At 43.1% G+C, this 25,586-nt stretch overlaps 2 protein-coding genes across 5 annotated transcripts in view; one reads left to right on the forward strand and one right to left on the reverse strand.

The window, feature by feature from the left end:
• The window catches only part of MUC6 (mucin 6, oligomeric mucus/gel-forming), a 53,352-nt gene extending 35,482 nt beyond the window's left edge, over window positions 1–17,870 (forward strand). Inside the window, exons 27-38 of the mRNA XM_050897035.1 lie at window positions 23–85; window positions 1,674–1,721; window positions 3,448–3,630; window positions 4,757–5,026; window positions 6,128–6,175; window positions 6,626–7,066; window positions 8,002–8,437; window positions 9,370–9,813; window positions 10,746–11,189; window positions 12,122–12,732; window positions 15,846–15,948; window positions 17,693–17,870. Coding sequence (XP_050752992.1) covers window positions 23–85; window positions 1,674–1,721; window positions 3,448–3,630; window positions 4,757–5,026; window positions 6,128–6,175; window positions 6,626–7,066; window positions 8,002–8,437; window positions 9,370–9,813; window positions 10,746–11,189; window positions 12,122–12,732; window positions 15,846–15,948; window positions 17,693–17,870 — 3,269 coding nt within the window. The remainder of the gene's footprint in view (window positions 1–22; window positions 86–1,673; window positions 1,722–3,447; window positions 3,631–4,756; window positions 5,027–6,127; window positions 6,176–6,625; window positions 7,067–8,001; window positions 8,438–9,369; window positions 9,814–10,745; window positions 11,190–12,121; window positions 12,733–15,845; window positions 15,949–17,692) is intronic.
• Window positions 17,871–21,805: 3,935 nt separating this feature from the next.
• The window catches only part of AP2A2 (adaptor related protein complex 2 subunit alpha 2), a 47,765-nt gene continuing 43,984 nt past the window's right edge, over window positions 21,806–25,586 (reverse strand). For 2 of the 4 annotated variants that reach the window (XM_050896802.1, XM_050896801.1), the window contains exons 18-22: window positions 24,707–24,829; window positions 23,808–23,924; window positions 23,531–23,600; window positions 22,753–22,887; window positions 21,806–21,958 (exon numbers count right to left, since the gene is read on the reverse strand). In XM_050896802.1, coding sequence (XP_050752759.1) covers window positions 21,881–21,958; window positions 22,753–22,887; window positions 23,531–23,600; window positions 23,808–23,924; window positions 24,707–24,829 — 523 coding nt within the window. In that variant the 3' untranslated portion in view covers window positions 21,806–21,880. The remainder of the gene's footprint in view (window positions 21,959–22,752; window positions 22,888–23,530; window positions 23,601–23,807; window positions 23,925–24,706; window positions 24,830–25,586) is intronic. The other 2 variants (XM_050896799.1, XM_050896800.1) reach the window with 1 other exon arrangement.

A 25,586-nucleotide genomic window follows, 5' to 3' on the forward strand; every position in this document is an offset into this window, starting at 1 on the left:
ACTTATCTTCCCCCTTCTTCAGGCTGTTACAACTGCTCTCATGATGAATACTTTGACCATGAGAAGGAAAGATGCATGCCATGTGGTAAGCAGCGACCTATATACTCATTCTCTTTCTCTTCAGTAACTGGAAAACAATAGTAAAATATTTGTGTATTCTCAAAGAAGGTATTTTTCCTAGTATCTCTCAATTAATAATGAGTGTTCATCCAAACATAACTTGCCTTCAAAATAACCCTGTTACTATACTGCTAGTATGTAAATCTTCAGTTGGTAAATAACGGAATGAAAAGAATTAATTAAAAGAAGGATTAAGGTAGGGAATACTATAATACAGAAGCTGGATGACCCTGACTGATTTTGGTTAGCAACATGAAAAGTTATGGTCATTGTAAATGTGAGTACTTTTCAAAAGGTGGGTCTTCCTGAAAGTATATTGGTGTTCTGATCTGCATGAGGGGCTGCCCCAGCAGGGCTGTGGGTCTCAGATGTATTCAACAACTTTCATAAAAAAAGAGAACATATAGAAGAGCATCACACCTAGCTAATGGACTCTACTTAGAAAATATCTTTTTAGAGATTTTTTTAAAAATTATTTTAACTTAAGGTTTATTACCATATGGTTTACTTCTGTGAAAACCTATCTTATTAAATAATGTTTTGGATAGACTCTACCTGCACAGTCTGGATTTTCATGCAGATGTAAAAAAACCCAAGGACAATTTTTCTCATCGTCGTGGTTTAACCCCAGTCAGCAACTAAGCACCATGCAGCCGCTTCCCCCTTCCCCTCCCAGTGGGGTGAGGAGGAGGAAAGGAAAAAAAAGTAAAACTTGTGGGTTGAGATAAGAACAGTTTAATAATTAAAGTAAAATATAATACTAACAATAGTGATAATGAAATATAATAATAATAATAGTAATGAAAAGGAATATAGCAAAAAAAGGAAGCGGGGGGGGGAGGGAACAGTGATGCACAATGCAATTGCTCACCACCCGCTTACCAATGCCAGAGCAGCGATCCGCCCCTCCCAGCCAACTCCCCCCAGTTTATATACTAGGCATGACATTCTATGATATGGAGTATCCCTTTGGCTAGTTCGGCTCAGCTGTCCTGGCTGTGCTCCCTCCCTGCTTCTTGCACACCTGCTTGCTGGCAGAGCATGGGAAACTGAAAAGTCCTTGGCTTAAGATAAGCGCTACTTAGCAACAACTAAAACATCAGAGTGTTTTCAACATCATTCTCACACTAAATCCAAAACACAGCACTGTACCAGCTACTAAGAAGAGAGTTAACTCTGTCCCAGCCGAAACCAGGACACTCATATTATAGAATTCTAACTTGTGTAACCAGGATCTCACCTAGTGATCTCATTTACATACAAAAAACATGTTTCCATTACCCCTGAAAAGTGAGGTGCCCTTAAGCATAAAAACCATACGAAAAGTAGCAAAAACTTACTCATGTTCATTATTATTATGAGATGTATTGATTTCTTTGTCATTTAAGTCTGTTGATGTGAAGTTTACCACTGAAATATGTAATATTAAGCATTTTCAGGAATATCTCACTAATTAACACAATCCTTTGAATCCAATCTGAAATTTGCCTTATTTGGAATATTTTAATATGCTTTCATTCACAAACTTAACCTGTTCTACCTTTACACAACAGGAGATGAAAGCACTAGTACCACACCTGAAACATCCTCACCTTCAACAGGTTAGTTTACATAGTTGACCGAACTAGTACTTACACACTGATATATGTCCTGATATGTGTTTACGAGGTAAGCAATATCCTTTTTCGTGTGATATAGTAGCGTCACCAGTTTCACATACGTAAGAAGCAATGATGAAAAATAACTTGGTACCATAATTATCAGAAAAATTTTCCCAGAAATACTTTTAGACTTCTTAAGAAAAAAAATTACTGAGAGAACAGTGTTTCTTGAGTATACTTAGGCACTTCCAGATACCAGTAATTAAATATCTCTGTTAGTGAATAAGGACTTCTGTCTTGTCGCTGATGGACAGTGGGATTGAGTGCACCCTCAGCAAGTTTGCAGACAACACCAAGCTGAGTGGTGCGGTTGACATGCCTGAGGGACGGGATGCCATTCAGAGGGGCCTGGACAAGCTCAAGAAGTGGGCCGATGTGAACCTCATGAGGTTCAACAAGGCCAAGTGCAAGGTCCTGCACCTGGGTCGGGGCAATCCCCGGTATCAATACAGGCTGGAGGATGAAGGGATTGAGAGCAGCCCTGCAGAGAAGGACTTGGGGGTACTGGTGGATGAAAAACTGGACGTGAGCCAGCAATGTGCACTCGCAGCCCAGAAAGCCAACTGTATCCTGAGCTGCATCAAAATAAGTGTGGGCCAGCAGGTCGAGGGAGGTGATTCTGCCCCTCTACTCTGCTCTGGTGAGACCCCACCTGAAGTACTGCATCCAGCTCTGCAGTCCTCAGTGCAGGAAAGACTGTTGGAGCGGGTCCAGAGGAGGGCCACAAAAATGATCAGAGGGATGGAACACCTCTCCTATGAGGAAAGGCTGAGAGAGTTGCAGGTGTTTAGCCTGGAGAAGAGAAGGCTCTGGGGAGACCTTATTGCAGCCTTTCAATACTTGAAGGGGGCTTATAAGAAAAATGGGGACAGACTTTTTAGTAGGGCCTGTAGCGATAGGACAAGGGGTAATGGTTTTACCCCTAAAAGAGGGTAGCTTCAGATTAGATATAAGGAAGAAATCTTTTACCATGAGGGTGGTAAAACACTGGAAGAGGTTGCCCAGAGAGGTGGTAGATGACCCATCCCTGAAACATTCAAGGTCAGGCTGGACGAGGCTTTGAGCAACCTGATCGAGTTGAAGATGTCCCTGCTGATTGCAGGGGATTTGGACTAGATGACCTTTAAAGGCCCTTTCCACCCCAAACCATTCTATGATTCTATGATGTATAAAATCCCACAAAAATTTCATCACAGTTCTTAGTGGTGACTGGCCGTATAACACTGACAATTTAAGTTCTTCATGGAAATGTATGACTGAATATACCTGTAGCCTGATCCAGGAAAGGAATCTATATATACTGATCTTGGATTTTTTAGAAATTCCATTAATTTCCCTGAAGACAGATGGTATTACAATTCCATCTCTGCTGCTATGCACAAGTATTTAAGCCAAATTCACTTTAAAGTGATGAAGAAAAATGTATAAAGCTTCTGCTAGAATTCCTGTTTAATGTATTCACTGCACATAATAGCAAAGGAATAGATGGATAACTTCTCTCAAATGTTTCATCTAAAAGGTAATGCTTTTTAATAGTAGTTACTACTAATAGTTATTAAGACAGTGTTTTTACCCCCCAAAATAATTTTCACTTTATATAGGTATATTATAAATAGATTATCAAGAACTATTTCTTATCCTTTTATTTTATTTTTTTTTCTCTTAGTGACAACAGTGCAGCCTAAAGTAGCAAGAAGCTCTATCACAAGTACCCTACCAACAGTACCTAGTATTTCTTCTTCTGCAGCTACTGTATCAACTGAGACTACAAATCCAACAATAACCTCAAAAATCACAGTTCCAAAAACTTCATCAGCATCACCTCTTGTCACAATAAAGTCAACAACTGGTAGGTTTTTAGTGTTACTGTCTAAAAGAAATTATAGTAAACCCACTCTATACATAGTTGAGATACCACTCTTCTAGTAAAGCATTGCAAGCTGTCTCAACATCCAAACATAAGACTCCAAATCACGAAGTAGGCAAAGCAGGCTTCCAGAAAGGAGTCTGTAAATCAAAAATGTTCAGAAGTGTAGATCAAAAGTGTGTGGTAAGAGAAAGGATATAGACACTAGGTTAAAAATATAACCAAAAATCACTTGTATGACTCATCTGAGAAGCACATTAGATGTTCTATAAGCAGTGAGCCAGCTCAGCTACAGCTGGATTTATTAGCTCAGCTTCAGCCTCTTTTCCACTACTGGTTCAGTTATGCAGTCATATTCAAGGAGCATCCAACCTATTAACTCTGAATAATCTAAGCAGACTCCAAAGCAGAATCACACAGGTATCAGTGCAGCAGCTTTGTCTAGGATTCTAGAGTCCTACTCTCAGGAGGATGACTCCTCCAACATAAATTACTTTCTGATTCTATGGCTTGTGGAGACTTATAATAACATGTAGCTTCCCACCAAGATGCACTTCAACTAATAAGCCATCCTGGACCCAGGCTATTAGGGAAAGCAGAGTTAAAAAGAGGTCCCACAGGAGTCAGAACACAACTTCAAAGGCTGCCATTGTGACAGATAATTTGTGCATTGGGACAAGAAAGTCCTATAGTATGATGTTATTTAGCTTTGTAATACAAATTACGGAAAGCTGAAACTGTGGCTGATTTGGAACATAAGAATAGCCAATGAAATTGTCATTTGGGCAAAGCCCACACAGACTTTAGCCAATAAGTGACAACAAAGCTAACTTCTTAGAAAAATTATATAAAAAATAATCTAATACAGGAAAAATACAGAAAATAATTAGAACAAAGAAAGATATGAAACAATAGAAAATAAATATGAGTAGAGAAAGATTTGGCAAGCTTATGAGAACATGAATACAAACAATTACACAGAAAATATTCAAAAGATCAAGGGTGAAAAATGGGTCTCGAATATGGGTAGCTTCTTCATAATTTATCTATTTTTAATTATTCAATTAATTGATTACTCACATTATATTGTTTACCTTTACTCCAAAAGAACATACAACATCAATTTTTACTACATCAAACATGACTACAACCATCACTACCCCTTCTATAACGACCTCAACAAAAAGAACCATGACCACTAAACCAAAGCCTACACCTGTTGCCTCATCAACTGCTGCTTCAACAGAGATGGAACATTTAAGGTTCACCACACCACCCTTCAAGACCACTATCAAAAAGGAAATGACAACCACCTCAGTACTTACTCAAACCACATCTCAGATCACAACTTTCAGCAAGCCTAAACTAGCAACAGTAGGTAAATATCACTTTTTGATATCTGCCAGGTGAAGCCATCACTCACAAGACACATGTCAATGTATTCCTTATAAAAAACCCAAGCATTCTTACTAGTTGTCTTAACATTGCAAATAGATAGAAAAGGACATGGATAACTGAAGAAGTGTGATAAAAATGGAAATTTATGTGTCTTGCCAATGGAGCAAGCATCTGACATCCAAATATCATCTTAAACCTAACATTTCTTTTCGAGGCCATAGTCTACACTTGCTCCAAATTTAGGCAGAATATCTCTATGCTTCAAAGCAAGTTCTTGAAAACTCACAGATGGCAGAATATGTGTTCCCCCTAGCCATTGTAACAAATTGGTTACGGTTGAGAGCATCACATCCTGCTAAGGCTCCCTCCTGCCCTTCCTGATGCTCTGCCTGCTGCTTCCAGCTCCCACCATTCTCTCATAAGCGGCATGTCCCACACAGGCTTCAGTTTTGGTATTCATTCTCAGTTCCCACTGCTCTTGCCATGGGACTCCTGGGACCCAGGCACGTCCTGGGACTGGCCCACACATGACCCTGACTGCATCCTCCTCCCTTGCCACTTCAGGGATTTGGCTCTGGGACACAGGCCTTTTTGAGGGTACAAACATCTGTGAGTTCCTACCCTACAACTGGCAATCAAAGACAAGCTAACACACATTCCCTCCCCTTACAGTGGTGCCCTGAGAATGCACAGTGGGGGGAACAGAAGGCAGTGAAACGGGAAACTCATCTCCAGTTTACACCTCAGGACAGTTTTGGGTGAGAGACAGAACACAAGGCATGCTCTCCATCCAATGGATGCTAAGGCCCTGGCACACCCATGACAAGTGTGGGTCAATAAATGCCACCTCCTTGGCCAATGCTGACCCTGGGTGCAAAAGAGTCACCAGTGGAGGGTGGGCCAGAAGGTGTACACTCAACTCCAGGCTAAAGGTCTCCCACTTAGACCAAAAGGGCTCCACATGCCTGGGTTGTCTTGGTGTTCAACAGGACAGCCTCCTTTGAGGTGATGCCACAAAATGCTTTGCCTAGAGTCCTTCCCAAGACTCAACCATTCTTTTCTCTCGTCCCTTTCTTTGTAGCAAGGGAGCCAACCAGAGCTAAGACTCCAACTAGTAAAGTAGTAACAGGTGAGTGCTCTGGTCAGGAGAGAGCTAAGTGTCACCCATGGCCAATGCCTGTCCCTTCAGTAGTCTCGGCTCTCCCACAGATCCTTTCCAGATCAGTCTGCAACAGGCAAATGGTAGACTACCTGTCAACCAGTGGAACTGCATACGGAAGTAGATTCCTCTTCCACTCTCAAGACCTCCATGACGAAGGAGACAGAGACAAATTGCTAGATGACATCCTTCAAAACCATCACTAGCCTGCAATTCTCAGAACAAACAGGACGGGATGGGATATACTGGGGGTCATCGCCCCATTCAATCAACCTTAAAACAACCAGAATTAGATGGATTCACTCCTGCCTTCCTTGCCCATACCCTAACACAGAGTATCTAACTCCAGAACTACCCACCACACCCACCATCCCATCTTACCTGGTAATCCTCAACTGACCTGTGCTTTCCTCCCGGCAGCCTTCACCCACAAAAAGACAGCCACGCCACACCCTGTGCCGCCTCTCACCACGCAGAAGACCACCGCCACCACCTCCGCCAGCAGCACCTCCAAGACCTCTGTCTCCAGAGAGGCCAGCCCCGCTAGCAGCACAGAACTCCCTCTGACAACGACGTCTCCAACTCCCAGCTCTCCGCCTGCCCCCAGCAGCCCGCTCCGCACTCGGCTGCCATCTGCCACCACTACCACAGCCTCCTCCACCTCGGCCCCAACCACCAGCCCCAAGCCTACGCCTACAACCCTAAGGCCCAAGCCCTCTTCCCCGACGACGACTGCTCCGACAGAGTCGCCCGCACCAGAGTCCTCCGCACCCTCCACAGCCAAAACCAGCCCGCTGCCGTCGCCTGCTTCTTCTCCCTCCTCAACTGTGTCCTCAACATCGCTGAGCTCCTCACAGCCTCGTAAGGCTCCCTCCTACCCTTCCCACTGCTTCTGCCCGCTCTTTCCAGCTCTTACTCTTGTTCCATCCTTCCTTCCAAGAACCGTATGCCACTTGTGGACTTTCTTTTGGCACGTGGCCCTCCCCTTCCTGCTGCCTTTGGCCAGCCTGGGACCTGGCGCACTCCTGCGCCTGTGTACTGGCTCTGGTTGGGATGGAGCTAATTTTTATTTCCAGCAGGTTGTCTGGTGCTGTGTTTCAGACGTGTGTCCAAGCCAGAGTTATGATAGCGCACAAGTGCTTTCGCTGTTGCTGAGGAGTGCTAGCACAGCATTCAGGCCTTCTCTGTTTCTCTTTCTGCCTGCCAGGGAGTGGGCAAGAGGTTGGTCAGGGACACAGCCAGGATAGCTGACCCAAAGTGAGTGATCAAGGAGATACTCCATACCACAGAACGTCATGCTAAGCAGTAAAATGGGGTGGGGGGTAGGTTTTCCCACGTAGCCATTGCTCGGAGACTGGCTGGGCAATGGCCCCTGGGCGGAGGTGCTGAGTGATTGCCTTTGCATCTCGTGGATGGTTTATGCTTTCTTCTCCCTTTAGTTTCTTCAGTTCTGAAAACTGTCTGTATCTCAACAGGTGTGGGTTTTTTTGCTTTTGCACTTCCAATTCTCTCCCCATTCCCGCTGAGGGGGAGCGAGCAAGTGGCTGGGTGGGCACTTAGCATCCAGCCAGGGTCAACCCACCACTGACTGGCACACACATTGGCCCCAATTGGGCCTAAGCAGCACAGGGAGGCTTAGGGAAGGAGACAGAAGCTCAAATCTCCCTCTCGCCCACCGAGACTCAGTGCGATATGGGGCTGCTTTTCTTGCCGGAGGCCCGGGGCTTTTGCCTACCTCCCTTACCTTCCCCTCTTACCTTGCCACCCTCGGTCAACCTGTGCTTTCCTCCCGGCAGCCTTCACCCACAAAAAGACAGCCACGCCACACCCTGTGCCGCCTCTCACCACGCAGAAGACCACCGCCACCACCTCCGCCAGCAGCACCTCCAAGACCTCTGTCTCCAGAGAGGCCAGCCCCGCTAGCAGCACAGAACTCCCTCTGACAACGACGTCTCCAACTCCCAGCTCTCCGCCTGCCCCCAGCAGCCCGCTCCGCACTCGGCTGCCATCTGCCACCACTACCACAGCCTCCTCCACCTCGGCCCCAACCACCAGCCCCAAGCCTACGCCTACAACCCTAAGGCCCAAGCCCTCTTCCCCGACGACGACTGCTCCGACAGAGTCGCCCGCACCAGAGTCCTCCGCACCCTCCACAGCCAAAACCAGCCCGCTGCCGTCGCCTGCTTCTTCTCCCTCCTCAACTGTGTCCTCAACATCGCTGAGCTCCTCACAGCCTCGTAAGGCTCCCTCCTACCCTTCCCACTGCTTCTGCCCGCTCTTTCCAGCTCTTACTCTTGTTCCATCCTTCCTTCCAAGAACCGTATGCCACTTGTGGACTTTCTTTTGGCACGTGGCCCTCCCCTTCCTGCTGCCTTTGGCCAGCCTGGGACCTGGCGCACTCCTGCGCCTGTGTACTGGCTCTGGTTGGGATGGAGCTAATTTTTATTTCCAGCAGGTTGTCTGGTGCTGTGTTTCAGACGTGTGTCCAAGCCAGAGTTATGATAGCGCACAAGTGCTTTCGCTGTTGCTGAGGAGTGCTAGCACAGCATTCAGGCCTTCTCTGTTTCTCTTTCTGCCTGCCAGGGAGTGGGCAAGAGGTTGGTCAGGGACACAGCCAGGATAGCTGACCCAAAGTGAGTGATCAAGGAGATACTCCATACCACAGAACGTCATGCTAAGCAGTAAAATGGGGTGGGGGGTAGGTTTTCCCACGTAGCCATTGCTCGGAGACTGGCTGGGCAATGGCCCCTGGGCGGAGGTGCTGAGTGATTGCCTTTGCATCTCGTGGATGGTTTATGCTTTCTTCTCCCTTTAGTTTCTTCAGTTCTGAAAACTGTCTGTATCTCAACAGGTGTGGGTTTTTTTGCTTTTGCACTTCCAATTCTCTCCCCATTCCCGCTGAGGGGGAGCGAGCAAGTGGCTGGGTGGGCACTTAGCATCCAGCCAGGGTCAACCCACCACTGACTGGCACACACATTGGCCCCAATTGGGCCTAAGCAGCACAGGGAGGCTTAGGGAAGGAGACAGAAGCTCAAATCTCCCTCTCGCCCACCGAGACTCAGTGCGATATGGGGCTGCTTTTCTTGCCGGAGGCCCGGGGCTTTTGCCTACCTCCCTTACCTTCCCCTCTTACCTTGCCACCCTCGGTCAACCTGTGCTTTCCTCCCGGCAGCCTTCACCCACAAAAAGACAGCCACGCCACACCCTGTGCCGCCTCTCACCACGCAGAAGACCACCGCCACCACCTCCGCCAGCAGCACCTCCAAGACCTCTGTCTCCAGAGAGGCCAGCCCCGCTAGCAGCACAGAACTCCCTCTGACAACGACGTCTCCAACTCCCAGCTCTCCGCCTGCCCCCAGCAGCCCGCTCCGCACTCGGCTGCCATCTGCCACCACTACCACAGCCTCCTCCACCTCGGCCCCAACCACCAGCCCCAAGCCTACGCCTACAACCCTAAGGCCCAAGCCCTCTTCCCCGACGACGACTGCTCCGACAGAGTCGCCCGCACCAGAGTCCTCCGCACCCTCCACAGCCAAAACCAGCCCGCTGCCGTCGCCTGCTTCTTCTCCCTCCTCAACTGTGTCCTCAACATCGCTGAGCTCCTCACAGCCTCGTAAGGCTCCCTCCTACCCTTCCCACTGCTTCTGCCCGCTCTTTCCAGCTCTTACTCTTGTTCCATCCTTCCTTCCAAGAACCGTATGCCACTTGTGGACTTTCTTTTGGCACGTGGCCCTCCCCTTCCTGCTGCCTTTGGCCAGCCTGGGACCTGGCGCACTCCTGCGCCTGTGTACTGGCTCTGGTTGGGATGGAGCTAATTTTTATTTCCAGCAGGTTGTCTGGTGCTGTGTTTCAGACGTGTGTCCAAGCCAGAGTTATGATAGCGCACAAGTGCTTTCGCTGTTGCTGAGGAGTGCTAGCACAGCATTCAGGCCTTCTCTGTTTCTCTTTCTGCCTGCCAGGGAGTGGGCAAGAGGTTGGTCAGGGACACAGCCAGGATAGCTGACCCAAAGTGAGTGATCAAGGAGATACTCCATACCACAGAACGTCATGCTAAGCAGTAAAATGGGGTGGGGGGTAGGTTTTCCCACGTAGCCATTGCTCGGAGACTGGCTGGGCAATGGCCCCTGGGCGGAGGTGCTGAGTGATTGCCTTTGCATCTCGTGGATGGTTTATGCTTTCTTCTCCCTTTAGTTTCTTCAGTTCTGAAAACTGTCTGTATCTCAACAGGTGTGGGTTTTTTTGCTTTTGCACTTCCAATTCTCTCCCCATTCCCGCTGAGGGGGAGCGAGCAAGTGGCTGGGTGGGCACTTAGCATCCAGCCAGGGTCAACCCACCACTGACTGGCACACACATTGGCCCCAATTGGGCCTAAGCAGCACAGGGAGGCTTAGGGAAGGAGACAGAAGCTCAAATCTCCCTCTCGCCCACCGAGACTCAGTGCGATATGGGGCTGCTTTTCTTGCCGGAGGCCCGGGGCTTTTGCCTACCTCCCTTACCTTCCCCTCTTACCTTGCCACCCTCGGTCAACCTGTGCTTTCCTCCCGGCAGCCTTCACCCACAAAAAGACAGCCACGCCACACCCTGTGCCGCCTCTCACCACGCAGAAGACCACCGCCACCACCTCCGCCAGCAGCACCTCCAAGACCTCTGTCTCCAGAGAGGCCAGCCCCGCTAGCAGCACAGAACTCCCTCTGACAACGACGTCTCCAACTCCCAGCTCTCCGCCTGCCCCCAGCAGCCCGCTCCGCACTCGGCTGCCATCTGCCACCACTACCACAGCCTCCTCCACCTCGGCCCCAACCACCAGCCCCAAGCCTACGCCTACAACCCTAAGGCCCAAGCCCTCTTCCCCGACGACGACTGCTCCGACAGAGTCGCCCGCACCAGAGTCCTCCGCACCCTCCACAGCCAAAACCAGCCCGCTGCCGTCGCCTGCTTCTTCTCCCTCCTCAACTGTGTCCTCAACATCGCTGAGCTCCTCACAGCCTCGTAAGGCTCCCTCCTACCCTTCCCACTGCTTCTGCCCGCTCTTTCCAGCTCTTACTCTTGTTCCATCCTTCCTTCCAAGAACCGTATGCCACTTGTGGACTTTCTTTTGGCACGTGGCCCTCCCCTTCCTGCTGCCTTTGGCCAGCCTGGGACCTGGCGCACTCCTGCGCCTGTGTACTGGCTCTGGTTGGGATGGAGCTAATTTTTATTTCCAGCAGGTTGTCTGGTGCTGTGTTTCAGACGTGTGTCCAAGCCAGAGTTATGATAGCGCACAAGTGCTTTCGCTGTTGCTGAGGAGTGCTAGCACAGCATTCAGGCCTTCTCTGTTTCTCTTTCTGCCTGCCAGGGAGTGGGCAAGAGGTTGGTCAGGGACACAGCCAGGATAGCTGACCCAAAGTGAGTGATCAAGGAGATACTCCATACCACAGAACGTCATGCTAAGCAGTAAAATGGGGTGGGGGGTAGGTTTTCCCACGTAGCCATTGCTCGGAGACTGGCTGGGCAATGGCCCCTGGGCGGAGGTGCTGAGTGATTGCCTTTGCATCTCGTGGATGGTTTATGCTTTCTTCTCCCTTTAGTTTCTTCAGTTCTGAAAACTGTCTGTATCTCAACAGGTGTGGGTTTTTTTGCTTTTGCACTTCCAATTCTCTCCCCATTCCCGCTGAGGGGGAGCGAGCAAGTGGCTGGGTGGGCACTTAGCATCCAGCCAGGGTCAACCCACCACTGACTGGCACACACATTGGCCCCAATTGGGCCTAAGCAGCACAGGGAGGCTTAGGGAAGGAGACAGAAGCTCAAATCTCCCTCTCGCCCACCGAGACTCAGTGCGATATGGGGCTGCTTTTCTTGCCGGAGGCCCGGGGCTTTTGCCTACCTCCCTTACCTTCCCCTCTTACCTTGCCACCCTCGGTCAACCTGTGCTTTCCTCCCGGCAGCCTTCACCCACAAAAAGACAGCCACGCCACACCCTGTGCCGCCTCTCACCACGCAGAAGACCACCGCCACCACCTCCGCCAGCAGCACCTCCAAGACCTCTGTCTCCAGAGAGGCCAGCCCCGCTAGCAGCACAGAACTCCCTCTGACAACGACGTCTCCAACTCCCAGCTCTCCGCCTGCCCCCAGCAGCCCGCTCCGCACTCGGCTGCCATCTGCCACCACTTCTACGTTTTCTTCTGCTTTGGCCCCAACTGCCAGCCCAATGCCTACAGCTACGGCCATCACTACTTCCACAGTTAGGTCTGCTGAGAGTACTACCTATTTTTCCTCCGAAAACACCACATTTACTCCACATGGCAAAATATCTCCATTAGTAGTTCCTACCAGTATCTCTGCCAAGTCCACTCCAGTTTTGATCCCAACTGTTTTATCTACAATTACTTTTGCTCCCAGTGTTATTACTACTGCTTCCACAGAGTCAGTTGAAAGGACTTCTTTGCAAACAACAACATTAGCCACTACCCGCACTACATCATCATCTTCTTTCACCTCTAGACTTTCAACATCCTTGTCTTCTGTTGTACCATTAACAGTGCCACAAGGTAAAGTATATCTATATCATTTCCTACATGTTTTTGTTTTTAGCACACCTTTTCTTTCATGAGTGTATGAATTCTTACATTACATATTATTTGGTTATGTTACCATTTGTATGCACTGGCTCCATCTAGTCTTTTTGTCCTTTCTACAGTTATTTTTGGTAGAATATTTGTCTGAAGTCTTTGATTTCATAACAACAGGTTCCCTGCTGTATACTGATGCAAACATTAAAAAGTGTGAGTTAAGGAGGCTGACAGGATGTGTATCAGGAGAGTTACAGAATCGTTTGTTTTTTAATCTCAAAATCCCAGTTAAGCAGTGTAAGCAAGATAACTTTTATCTTAACCTTGCAGTCCTTCTGTTAGCTCTCATATACTCTTTCTGCACACTTGAGCATTTTTTGCTATCTCTTCTGCAGGATACTGTTTTCTCAGTTTTCAAGGTACAGTGATGTTTTTTTGGTTCCTGTGTGTAATTAAAACCTAGTATGTTTTGACTGAAGGAATACCACATTCTACAATTTCTGCACAATTTCACGTAAAGGGAGGCACACAAAGCAACATCCTCTCTACTGGTTTTAAATGGAACTGTCCTACTTCAGGATCTACAGTATAGGAATCAGGAACACTGGTGTGCATGCACAAGAAATACCCATACATTTTAAACTGTATTCTGTATAAGTAGCAGAGGCCTAGTTTCTAGTCCTATTTAGAAACAGTGAGGCAGACAGTTTTTATTCAACTCTTCCTAGGATATACATTAACCCTTCTAAGAATAAACAAGAATGACATATGCACTGTTCAATCTGTGAATGGAAGGTGGATTTCCTGTGTGATTCTTTTTTGTATATTATTTGTTTTAACCACTGTTTGAGGACCAGAGAAGAATTAACATCTCAATTCAGCTACTTTGCATTCTTTTTTGGGAGAGTTCAACATACAAAGGGGAAACTATCTGGAAAGTGTACTTTAGCCATATCATACTGCCTTCTTTCCTATTGCCTTCTCCACTGTCATATACCACTTTCACCCGTTGTTCTCCTTTTCTGTGTGTTTAATTCCTAAAGAAAGTGCAACCTCACCTCCAACAAATTACAGCCTTCACTTGCCTTATGTTTTTCAAGAATTAGGAGGAATATGTGGCATCCTAATAGGCCTGCCCTTTTCTACCCTGCTTAATTATGAGACTATAAGTATTTGCATCTTTTTATCTTTGAAGCATGTGTTCAAAATTTTTCCACAGGCCTATATGCTATTTCCTTACTGTTGTGAATCTTCACACACAGTCCTCCATTCTGTTGTTACAGTCAGATCAACTGAACCAGAAACTTCTCTCTAATAGCAACAAAAAATGAACAAAGCAGAACACCACGCTCAAGTCATCCAAGACATCACCTACTGAGTCTTACTCCAGAAGACTGATTTACACAAAGGGTCCCAAACAGTCAACTCAGGAAACTGTATTTGTGGTTAACTACTACTCTCAAACAGTGATGTGAGAATCAATATATAACAGTGGGTATAGTCACCTGTAGCAGAACCTTTCATCTCTGTTTTCACTGTTAACCTTGTCAGCAGAGCGCAGCTTCTACAGGTCAGTCAGCTCAGCCACAAGGCATGGCAGAATTATCTGCTTGCAGAGCAATCGATTGAATGCACAGTCTGTCCTTCCTCCTACTGTTACACAAGTAATGCAGTATCAAAGAGACTAGTTTCAGGTTTTTTAGCTGAAAGGAGGCTCAAATTGACTGACTGCGTGAGCATGAGGAAATGACAGTTTGACCCAAAGAGATTGGATTCTTTCTATTGCCCCACTTCCTTTGACTCTGCTTTCCCTGCATCCTCATAATTTTCACCTCACAGAATGGGAATCCAAGTAGGAACTCATAAGCAGGATTTTCCCCAGTATAATTGTGTTTTTGGTGCCTGCCTTAGATTTTGTTCACGTTCTTTTTCTAAGAGAAGTGCTTCAGAACAGTATCTTCCCAACCGTACCATTACCAGGTCTGTTCCTTGCAGCTAACAGGCAGCACCTCCCAGTATTTATTTCATGACTTCGTAAAGTTGCAAACAAGTTCTTCTCCTTTCTCTGCACATTGTTCAGCCCTAAACTGAGCAATTCTAGTACTTTTCGGTCTTGCAGAATATTAACAATATCTTTCAATCCAGAAAGAAAAGTTAAATACTGGCCTAGCTCCTAGCTCTTCATTTATGAGATACAGGTATAGTACCTTAGTCTAGTGTCCCATTATTAGTTGCCTTATTTTCCAATGACAAATTCCCAAATTCCTGCTACAGTATTAACTGAGCCTTCCCTGCAATAATGTTCGGGTTTCATCCATAACCTTTCTTCAAGCACGGGAACCTGAATGTGCTCAAAAGAGCATTACAGAGGAGCAGTGTGAGGGGTGCATAAATTGCCTTCACAGTATTCACTATCTTTGTTCTCCTTAGTATAAGCTTCAAACACAATCTTTAAACTTATTGGAAAACCTGTGTCTTCAGTCAGTTTTTTGCTTCATCAAGTAGTTAGTGTCCTGCTTCAAGTCAGGAGAAAATGCAAGATCAATACATATAATCATTACCTGCTCTGTAGCATTATGCATTCTATCTAGTAAGAAAAGACAGACTTCAGGCAGGCATTTAAGTTGTGAACTTCTGTCTGCCTATAAATAAATCAATCCTTAAAATAAGTAAATTAAGCTTTTTTCAAGCAAGTAAAATCTATTACAAAGTCTGTGAACCAGAAATAATTCCACCAGAATTAACCAGCTGGTTGTTTTAGTTACATCTTTGTGTTCTCATCAGTGGATTAGAATTTTTTCCTGCTGGACTGAATTTGCACTATATTCTTAACAGGAATTTTTTTGCTTATTTGTAATTCCCTCAACTTTAATTTTCTTAGTTACCCTGGAGGACAACTATCTCGTGCATCTTCAGTGCCTATTTTAAAACCTTCTCTGGTTGTGTTACTCACTTGTGACTTGTTAATTGTCTCATGCAATAGGAATAGTTTTCCAAGAAACCAAGTATGGAGGCTTTTGGCATCCAGCAAAGGTCACTCAAGATGACTAAGATAAATTTCTGCTATAATTTTTTCGTTTTACATTTGACAGACCATTGTAGAGAACACAAGTATGAAGAGAAAATAACTTACAAAGGCTGTTCTACAAACGTCACTTTAAGCCGATGTGAAGGATCATGTCCATCTTCAACAAAGTAAGGATAGTTGAGAGATTGTATAGTACTAAAGTTGTTTCTTTTTCTTATTTGGCTATCTGAAGTAGTGATATTTGTTAACTATCACTCCTTTATAATTCAGGGAGAAAAATGTGATTGGCATCTACCCAGCAATATAATGTTGCAGTATAAGCCAGCTAACTAGAAACAACGCTAATAAGGTCATTTAGTACATAGGGATTTACAATTTAGACAAGGAATTGTGTCTCACTTCCTTTTTTTTTTTTTCTTTTTTTAAAAACAGACATTGATGCTGCAGGTTTTTGGGGCTTTGTTGTTGTTTTTTGGGGTTTTTTAAAGATGGAAAAGCTCAGTTAGACTACAAATACCTGTTTTCAAATAGCCAAAACAGTAAAATAAGAAATTTATCTCACCTAAATACATAATGTCACTTCAGTTGTCTCAATGTTCTCCTAATAGTGTAATTCAGGGATATTTTATAGTTACAAGCGTGCTGTCTCAGTCTGTGCAGTTGTGCTTGCTCATTAGGAAACTATTCAGACAGGGAATCAAGGCTTCAATAAAACTAAACTCACTGCAGCAGTATTACAGAGTTCACAGTTATTTGGGAAAAAAATTAAAATTGTTATATTCTCAACAATCCAAGCAAATACAATATTCAAGAATAGCAAAGCAATGAAGGGTTTTGCTTTTGCAATAATAATCCTGAAGCTAAAAGCTATCCCCTTCAAAGCAAGTTCAGGTGTCCCCCAGCATTTTGAAAACTGAGTGATTGACTTTGTATCTTGGGAGTTTTCAAAAGGGCTGTGAAGCCTGGAGGAAGATTTTTAGAGTTATTAAGATTCATCACAATCACTAAGAAAGTTGTGGTTAAAACACTGTTTTAATTGAAACCAGGTAGACTTTTCTCCCCTTTACAGACATTTTTACAAAAGTACTTTTTCCATAACTCTCTTGTTCCCATAGCTGAATTCTAGCCTACATTTATACAACTCTTCACTGACAAAAAAAAAAAAAAGATGGGAGCAAGTCCAGCAGCATAGTTGGCTGAACAGTCAGAAAAGCAACAGTAACAGAACAACAGTCCTATCAGAAGAGAATCTAAATCTCACCTGCTTATTCAAGCTATCACTTCACCAACCTGTGCTTTACTCCTGTTAACTCAGCAAGACATGTGCAAGTCTACTACTACTTTGCTAACTGACCTCATAGCCCAGAATTGACATTAGGCAGTCATCAGCTTAGATGCTAGTGCTAACAGTTCAGAGGAAGAAAGGGATTTTCCTTCCTCTGTGAACTGTGCAAGAGGAACACGCACAATTTAGCATCTTTGTTAACAGATCATACCAGAGACATTTTGCAAACTGTAAGTAGTCCAGTGCACAGCTTTAAAAATATTAAATATATAGTTACTTTATGAATTTCAGAAGTGCAAAAAGGAGAATGGGGAAATCAAATCCTATTAGTTTTCCAGTAAGGTCTGAGGCCCAATAGCTATAAACCCTTTGAAAATTCAGTCTTAAAAAGGAAGGCAGAAGCTCAGTACACCTGAACTCCTGCAGTACTCCTCATGAGAACTTAGAGTCAATCGCTGCACTGTTTGTAGTTCTGTGGTTGACAGACCATTAAACTCTAAGGGTTGTGCTCTTTCCTCTCTATATGTTCCACCATAAGAAAAAATATAACGTTCAAATACTTGAAAAGCTGTAAGCCTAAAATGCTGTATACAAATCCTAACTGATCCTCCCTCTCTTCCAAACAGGTTGAATGTTGAGAAGATGATGGTCAACACCGTATGCGGCTGCTGTAGGCCACTTCAACTTCTTAAGAAGGAATTCCAACTACCATGCCAAGACCCAGATAACCCTGGAAAAAGGCTCATTACAGAAATAATTGTATTTAGCAGCTGTGTTTGTAACTTTGACAGTTGCATACACTAGCCAGACCTCCAGACAGCTTCAGATACCCATTTTTTAATTAAACACTGATCACAATTTAATACTTCCACAGTTACTGCTCATTTCTGGGCATTCTCTTGTATCGATTATACAGGATAGCCTTGCAGTGAGGTTTCCTGAGCAGCTAACTGGAGTTTCAATGAAGTTAACTGATAAATTATTCCTGATCAGGAGGGGGGTGGCAGGAGGGGGATGCAGGGGAGAAAAAGAGAAAGAATGTCAGAGACTGTCTGGCCTTGCTCAGGGTGATATTTAACCAGAGGCTAAGAACTGGCCTATGTACTGTGCAATAACAGAAATTTGACTTTCAAATAAAGTAGAAGGAACTGAATTTGCTAACTTATTTCTCATTATTTGACCAATTATTTTAACTGAAAATAGTCTGTTAGGTTCACTACAGTTGAAGTAGGACCTGTGGAATAGTCCATTACTTCACTGGGAGAAGAGACAACTGAGGTGACCTGTTCCCTTTCCTTTGAAAGTGGACACAGCACTTGTGCTTGTCATCCATACACAGCTGCTGTCAGAAAGCAAGGTGCTACATGAACGAAAAGCTAATTGTGAGGTGTCTACATGCACCCTTAATGTGGTGGGACATTTATAGAAACATTAACAGACATGTAGTGGCTTTTGGACAAAGCAGAAATTTGCAGGGCATTTCTCTGCAAGAAATCAAGACCATATGTGTCTAACAGGACACAGGTAGTTCACTCACAAGCCATTTCTACTTGCTGCTAGTAGAGAGTATTCTTTACTACTTTGTTTGCAATTCATTTAAGAAAAAGTTGTATGAACACACAAAAGCTCATAGTGCCCAGGTATTTTTTTTTTCTTTTAGCAAGTTTTAGGGAAGTACTAAGAATCTGAAGCATACATTTAAAGCTTGAGTGAGGTTATTTAGCAGTTTAGATACTCTTCTTTTACAGCAACATCAAATTCTTTTACAAGTCCTGCCTGTGTGTAATACAGGTGTGTGCTTCATAGCCTCAACCACACCCCACTGTTACACCAGTTTATTGCAGCATGTACTGTTACTATATTTACTGTTGTTAAACACTATAGGAAGAAAGATTTTACAGCAAGGTGTGGTGGTTGTTTTTTGTTTGGTTGTTTTTTTTGTTTGGTTGTTTTTGTTTGGTTTGTTTTTCTTTTTTTTTTTTTACAGCAGAGTATTTGTAATGTGATCAAACACACCAACAAAAAAGCCATAAACAAACTCACTGGGGGAGCAGAGATCTGCAGGCCAGGTAAGACTCAGCTGAACACAACCCACCAGTAGTTTGCAGAAAAGAATTTACCATTACTCATCAATGTTGTTCCATAACAACTATTCCATGCAAGTATTCTTTACACTTCCATGCCCCCAGACAAAAAAGGACAGTTTGATTACTGTTCTAATCATTTATTTAATCTTAATACGTTCTTCTGATGAATATAGTCTAATATATAGTCTTCTATATGAAAATTTCTCCACTTAATTCGACAGAACTTTGTTTTATACAAATAAGACAATCACCATAAGTGTTACATACTGGAGTGTAGGTCAAGAATGAACATATGCTACCTGTTTTGCTATTCAGTTATTTTCACATGTCAGTGCCTGAAAATACTGTACTTAAAAACAATAACACTGTTTACTGCAGAAATTACTTTGTCTGCTTGACACGATACATCACTTTGGTAAGTTAACCATCATTCACAAAAAAAAATCAAGTATTTGTTCTTAATTTGTTCACTTTTCTGCTCATGGCTTCATTGAGTTGACATTTAATACAAAGTGTACACACTCATAAGCTTAACACAGATACCACTGAAAAGACACTTTTCCCTTACCCCCCCTCCTTCCCACATTTTTTATGCACATTTTAGCACAGCTTGAACCAATGCAAAGTGAACTAAAGTAGCGCAGTGTCTCAAGGTGTCCTTTGAGGGCACAGAACATTTTCAGGGGGAAAGATATACAATAGGATTTGGAAAAAATGAAAATAGAAGCTCCTCCCCTGTCTTCGCTAAGACTCCCTTTAGTTCAGCACATCAGATTTTTAACGTAGCAGCCAACAGCACAGTTAAGGTAACAGGATTAATAAAGAGACATATGGCATCCAAAGGACAAAACATAAGGTAGTCCATTAGTGTTTTGCCAACTGCCCAACCTGACTGCAAGAACTGCTCATGAAGATTTTCAAAGACAATGTTTGTGATCAGAGAGTCTTGATTAGCTACTTGAAAGGCTGTAAAAGGGCCAATTGTTCAAGAGAACTTTTGCAGAAAGACCAGGTCTATAGCCAAGTTTTCAGTCATAACATCCATAGTTACCAGCCATTTCTGGAATAACAAAACATCTCCCAAAATCCACACACCACAGCCAAACCTTTGTTCCTCATTTTTCACTTGCACCCATGTACAATCACTAGCCTTCAACCAAGCCAAATTATAATCACCCAGTTCCATCATTTAACTCAGAGCACTGAAGAAAAAAAAGCAAGGCACACTCAGTCATGTAGAATCTTGTCCCCTGCTGTGCACTGGGCAACATGATAGGAGCCTCATTTAAATGTATTTTCAATGTCATCACTATCACTCAAAACCTTTATTTCATGGGCATACTTGGCTGTATGTGTTGTGAGACACCAGTCCCAGGCTTCCTTTAAATAACCTTGAGGAAATCTTGATCTGAGGTTCACTTCTCATGTCAACAGCAGCTGACTTCATTCATCATGACCTGCAGTACTCACTGACAACTGCCTTCAGTTTCTAACTGCACTACTTCACTTGCTTTGCTTTAGCAGCCTTTGTTGTACCTCAGCGCTTGAAGAGTGTCAGCTAAAGTTGTGTCCACTTACCTCTGCAGAAAGGCTGCAAAGATTTTGCTGATGTGGAACAAGTTACAAAGGCTTTGGTTGTAAAAAATCACTATAAAAGCTGAACATTTTGGGGCCTTCTACTCTCAGTCTCAACACAAGTCTTCTACACCGTGTTGGATATTTTTACCACCACCGACAGACAGGAAACTGTTCAGATATCAGTTATTCAACCTCTTGAGTTTTAACATTACTGTACACTGAGGAAAAATAGTTTAAAATTATGTTTTCATCTAAAAGAGTGCATACCTTACAGCCCTTCAAGGACCCATTTCTTCCCACTTCCCCTTTTATATAATACCAGACTCTGCAGTTAGTTATATCACATCATTAGGACTATTACTTGTGAAGTCTGATGGGAAACAGAAAAAAAAAAACACAGAACAGAATATTTAACTTCAGTCTGACTAACAATGAACAAGCATGTACTCATTCACCACCTACCAAAGAAGCTCACCTCATTATTTGAGATAAGCAGAAGGATTAAGAATAGCTTTTGTGTTCAATCCACTTTCCAAAGATCAGAAAACATTAAGATGTAAAGGATTACAAGATTAATACTTTAAGACTCTGGTCCTGTGGCATTTTTCAAATACAAAGATTGGCAACACTCAACATAAATGTTCACTTGAATCAGATTCAAACACATCTTGGAATCTGCCCATCCATCCAAGACTTGTGGCAATGTTCACCTTTACAAAGTTTTGACTCTACTTTAACATCCGAATTAACCATTACATTGGTTTCTTTCAGCTCAGAGCAGAGGGAGTACCTGTTAAAAACACTAAGGCAGAATGTTACTAGCCATTTCTAGTGAAATCCTTGGTTACCACATCTAAATCAATTTCCCTTTAAACAAGTTTAAAAGCCTGACCTCTGCAAAAAAAAAGGAGCACGAGACAGCCCTCCCACCCTTTATGTAACACACTAAAAGCCATTTTTTATGTAAAAAGTCACTTCCCTGTCCTGTACATTTTATAGTCTTAGTTTCAAACAAGGTTCAAGTCATATTAAGGCAGGGAGCTTTTGTTGGTTAACATTGCAGTACTCAGACAGTGATGTACAAGACATTTATTTGCAGTATGATGACAGTGATATAAATGGAAAAACCAAAAACTGACATGGTTAATATTAAAACTGTTCTGACAGCAATTCACATAACCTCTGAGATACAGCTTCTTTACTTGTTCGTAGTGTGAGCCTATACATCTGAAAAAGAACACAAAATATTATTTACTTTTAAACACACTTTGGCATTAAATGAATCCACAGTCAACCAGTGAAAGCTACCAGTTACCTCTTACTTGTTTTGTTAGATTTGGTAGGAAAAAGACCTCAAGTTAAAACACTCATAGGCAGCCAGCCACTGAGTAATACAGCTTTGGCCGGAGTACATCTTCAAACTCTTGTTGAGAGTTACCATTGTTCTAATATTTTTAGGCTTTAACAGCAACGTGTTGTCCAAAATTTTTCTTTAAGAGGAGTAAATGTTGTGGAAAAGTCTAAAGACTCTCTACCACCACTTCTTCAGAAAACAGGAGACTTACCACCCAAAACTTATTTTTGGTCCTCAGTTAACTTTGATAAAACCTCTATTAAAATGCTTGAGGAAAAATATTCTTAACATTGTCTTTGTTTGTTTATGTTTTCTCTTTTAGCCAATCATTCTTTTATTAATTTAAAATGGCAGAGGGAATTACACTTAATCTTGTCCAAGGTGCACAAAACAAACATTAAATGTTTCCAACCTTCAAGAGAAGATGACACTCCATGGACAGTCTGGAATAATACAATGATCTCTTCCAACAGGCAAGAGAATTGCTATGAAGAAGCACCTTACCAAACTGGGCCAGGACCAGCTGCTACAATTTCATTTCTTGTTGGAGTCTGCAGTCACAATTAGCTACTGATTTTAAATAAATACCTTACGGAGTTTCAGATATACACAGATATTTAGTTCAAACAAGAACTTGTATTTAAGCTGTAGATACTTAAACAGATACCTGTGCCTGGAGGTTGGGTTCAAGGCGCAGCAAGCATCCAATCTGAGTAGTTTTTGTATGTATGATACCAGCACCAACAAAGTTAGCAGGATTGGGATCTACCTCCTCAAGCAGGGCTGATCCAAAGCCAATTATCTATGAAAGAAACCCAGAAGATTTAGATGTGGGGACAGCAGGACATCAACACCAAGTCTACGCAAGCACAGCCACCACCAACTAGCAAAACAAGTAGGAGACTAATTTTTATTTGAAGTGTTCAAGACATTAAAGAATTATCCAATACCAATTTTATTACACCAAGTTTTTGAAGTGACAGAGTGACCCTGATAATGAGCTGTTCCTAAAAAAAAGGTTCTTCTCGAAGACAACTGAGAAATAAGTTAGATTCAACGTAAGTCTCTCTTGTTTTTGATAAAGCCATTCCTGTCTTACACTAGTAATTTCTGTTTTGCCTCAGGCAGCCAGTTTTACAAAAAGTCGCTTTTTTCTTTTCTAACTAGTATAAATTAAGGCTTGAAGTATCTTCCAATTCAGTTTTAAGCACTGAATTGGTGTTTTCTTAAATAGCTTCAAGTTTCCAGCTGCTATTGAAGACTATATCTAATTCAAGCCACACTGAGAAACAGTCCATTCAGTCCAGCACTGCCAAGGGTCTGGTACACAACATGGACTTACACTTTAACAGGACAATCCAATTGCCATATAAACCAAGATGAACAAAGTTTGCTTCTACCACTACCCTTACACTATGAATTAAAAATACCACACTACCACTCACCTTTGCTTTTGTGATCTCTGCATCCATCGGGTGTTTTGCTTTAAAGATATTCTGTACTTCTTGTTTCGGACTGCAAGGCAAGGCAAGATGAATACATGGTGTAACACGTGTATTATGTACAGCATTGTTCAATAGCAACTAATTATATTGGGAGAGTTTATAACTCACAGGATTAAGTATGGGATGGGGCACTGCAGCAGCTATATTCACAATATACCCTTTTTCTTCCCTTAGTCCACCACAAAAGCCCCAAGCCCAAGTACAGACAAAGTCTTACTTGCTCAGTTGCTTCCAACGCTGAAAAAAGTCTTGAGAAGACATCTCTGTCGGCTGGAAAAACTTATTCAGTGTGATGGGTAATTTTACCGAAAGATTTTGAAATGTTCCGCCATACCTGCATATGGAATAGAAAGAACACAGTGTATGCAGCACAGTGTCAGCAGTCTCTCTAAATCAACCAAGCAATTGAGGATGAACACTAAGGTGCAATTGTTTATGATTAAAATCCATCAACTGCAGATAATGTTATTTCTAAGACACAGTTTTAATCCACTGTTAAATAAATTTATTTGCTCTGCTTAGATGGCACATGAAAGTGAATTGGCAGAACTTCTATAAGGATCTCTCAGCTTCAGCATAGGTTGTTATCTTTCTAGATAGCATCCATCAAAGGAGTGAAAATATATCCCTGTGAAAACATACCAGTAACAACCAGTTTAGACTGGAATAACAGAATGTAGCCCAGAAATCAGGATTTCCCAAAGGCTGATGTTGAGTGGACATAACAAGATTCTATTTTTGGCTGCATGCATTTCCAGTCCAAATTGTTTGCAGAAATGTTCTTGGTTTCCAGAAGGGAGAAGTTACTGCATATATTCCTGTCAAGATTTCTTAAGCAAACAGGAAGACTGCTGTTTTATATGGATAGTAGAAAGAGAAGTCACGGATACATTTTATCAGTAGCTGCTTCTTGGATTTTTTTTTTTTTTAAACCACATTTTTCCAAGTGGATTCCCTACCTCCTGTAGTAGCTTAAAGCTTAGTTAGACCAATTTTTCAAGTCGTCTACCCAAGTCAGCTTTATGTGTCCATATTCTACACTTCAGTCAGAGGACCAGGACAAATTTAACATCTTTCATCTAATTAATTCACTAGCATTTCACTCCTGTGTTTTACCTGAATTGAATGTTCAGGATTGGAGCTTCCATAAAGTCTGACACACATTCGATGTTCACAACCTGTTGAACCTGTGCACCTCCATCCACTGTGGGGTCAACAGGTTTTGTCTGAAGATTCAGGCATAAGAAGTGGTTAAGGAAACTGATCAATGAATTGATAACTTTAAAAAAAAATAGCAAATCCTCCAATAAGCTACATGAGAAGTTGCATCATGTCCACTCATTCTCTAGATGCTACTGAATATTCAAAGCTCAATTCTTGTACAGCAAAAAAGGTTGGGTTGTTTTGGGTTTTTCTGGTTTGTTTTTTGTTTTTTTTTTTTTTCCACACTGACACACCTAGAAGTAATAACCCCCACAATTCTCAGTTATTTGGATATTCTTAAAGAAAGATGCCCTCAAAAAGATATGAAGGCACAGACAGACTTCACAATAAAAAACACTGGACTATCTCATTTTGATGTGAACATTACAGTGATGCTTTGAGTCAAACAAGCTTGATTACATATTCTCCCAGAAATCCTAAATTTGCAATACCAAGCATTAAAGATGAACTGTAAATTAAGAGCTTATTTTAAAGTATCATCATCTTCGTGTACATGTATTCTTCTACCTCCATCTCAAGTCTGAGGTTATCTGCTAACGCAGGACTTGAAGGACACCACATCTATACCCCTGCTACTTCATGATAGTGGAGAAAGCTACAGAGTTACATTACATATTTATTCAGCCTAATTTCTCCTTATTTCAACAGTAAAATTTGTGTTTGTAACCATCTCTGGTTTTTGTGTTTTGTGAACAAATTTGCTCACATTTTGTGAACAAATGTAAAACGTGTTTAGTTCCATCTCTGCTCAAGACTTGTTCTTTCTACAAGA

Source organism: Gymnogyps californianus, chromosome 5 (genome assembly GCF_018139145.2).
Source record: "Gymnogyps californianus isolate 813 chromosome 5, ASM1813914v2, whole genome shotgun sequence".
In the NCBI taxonomy this organism is placed as follows: Eukaryota; Metazoa; Chordata; class Aves; order Accipitriformes; family Cathartidae; genus Gymnogyps; species Gymnogyps californianus.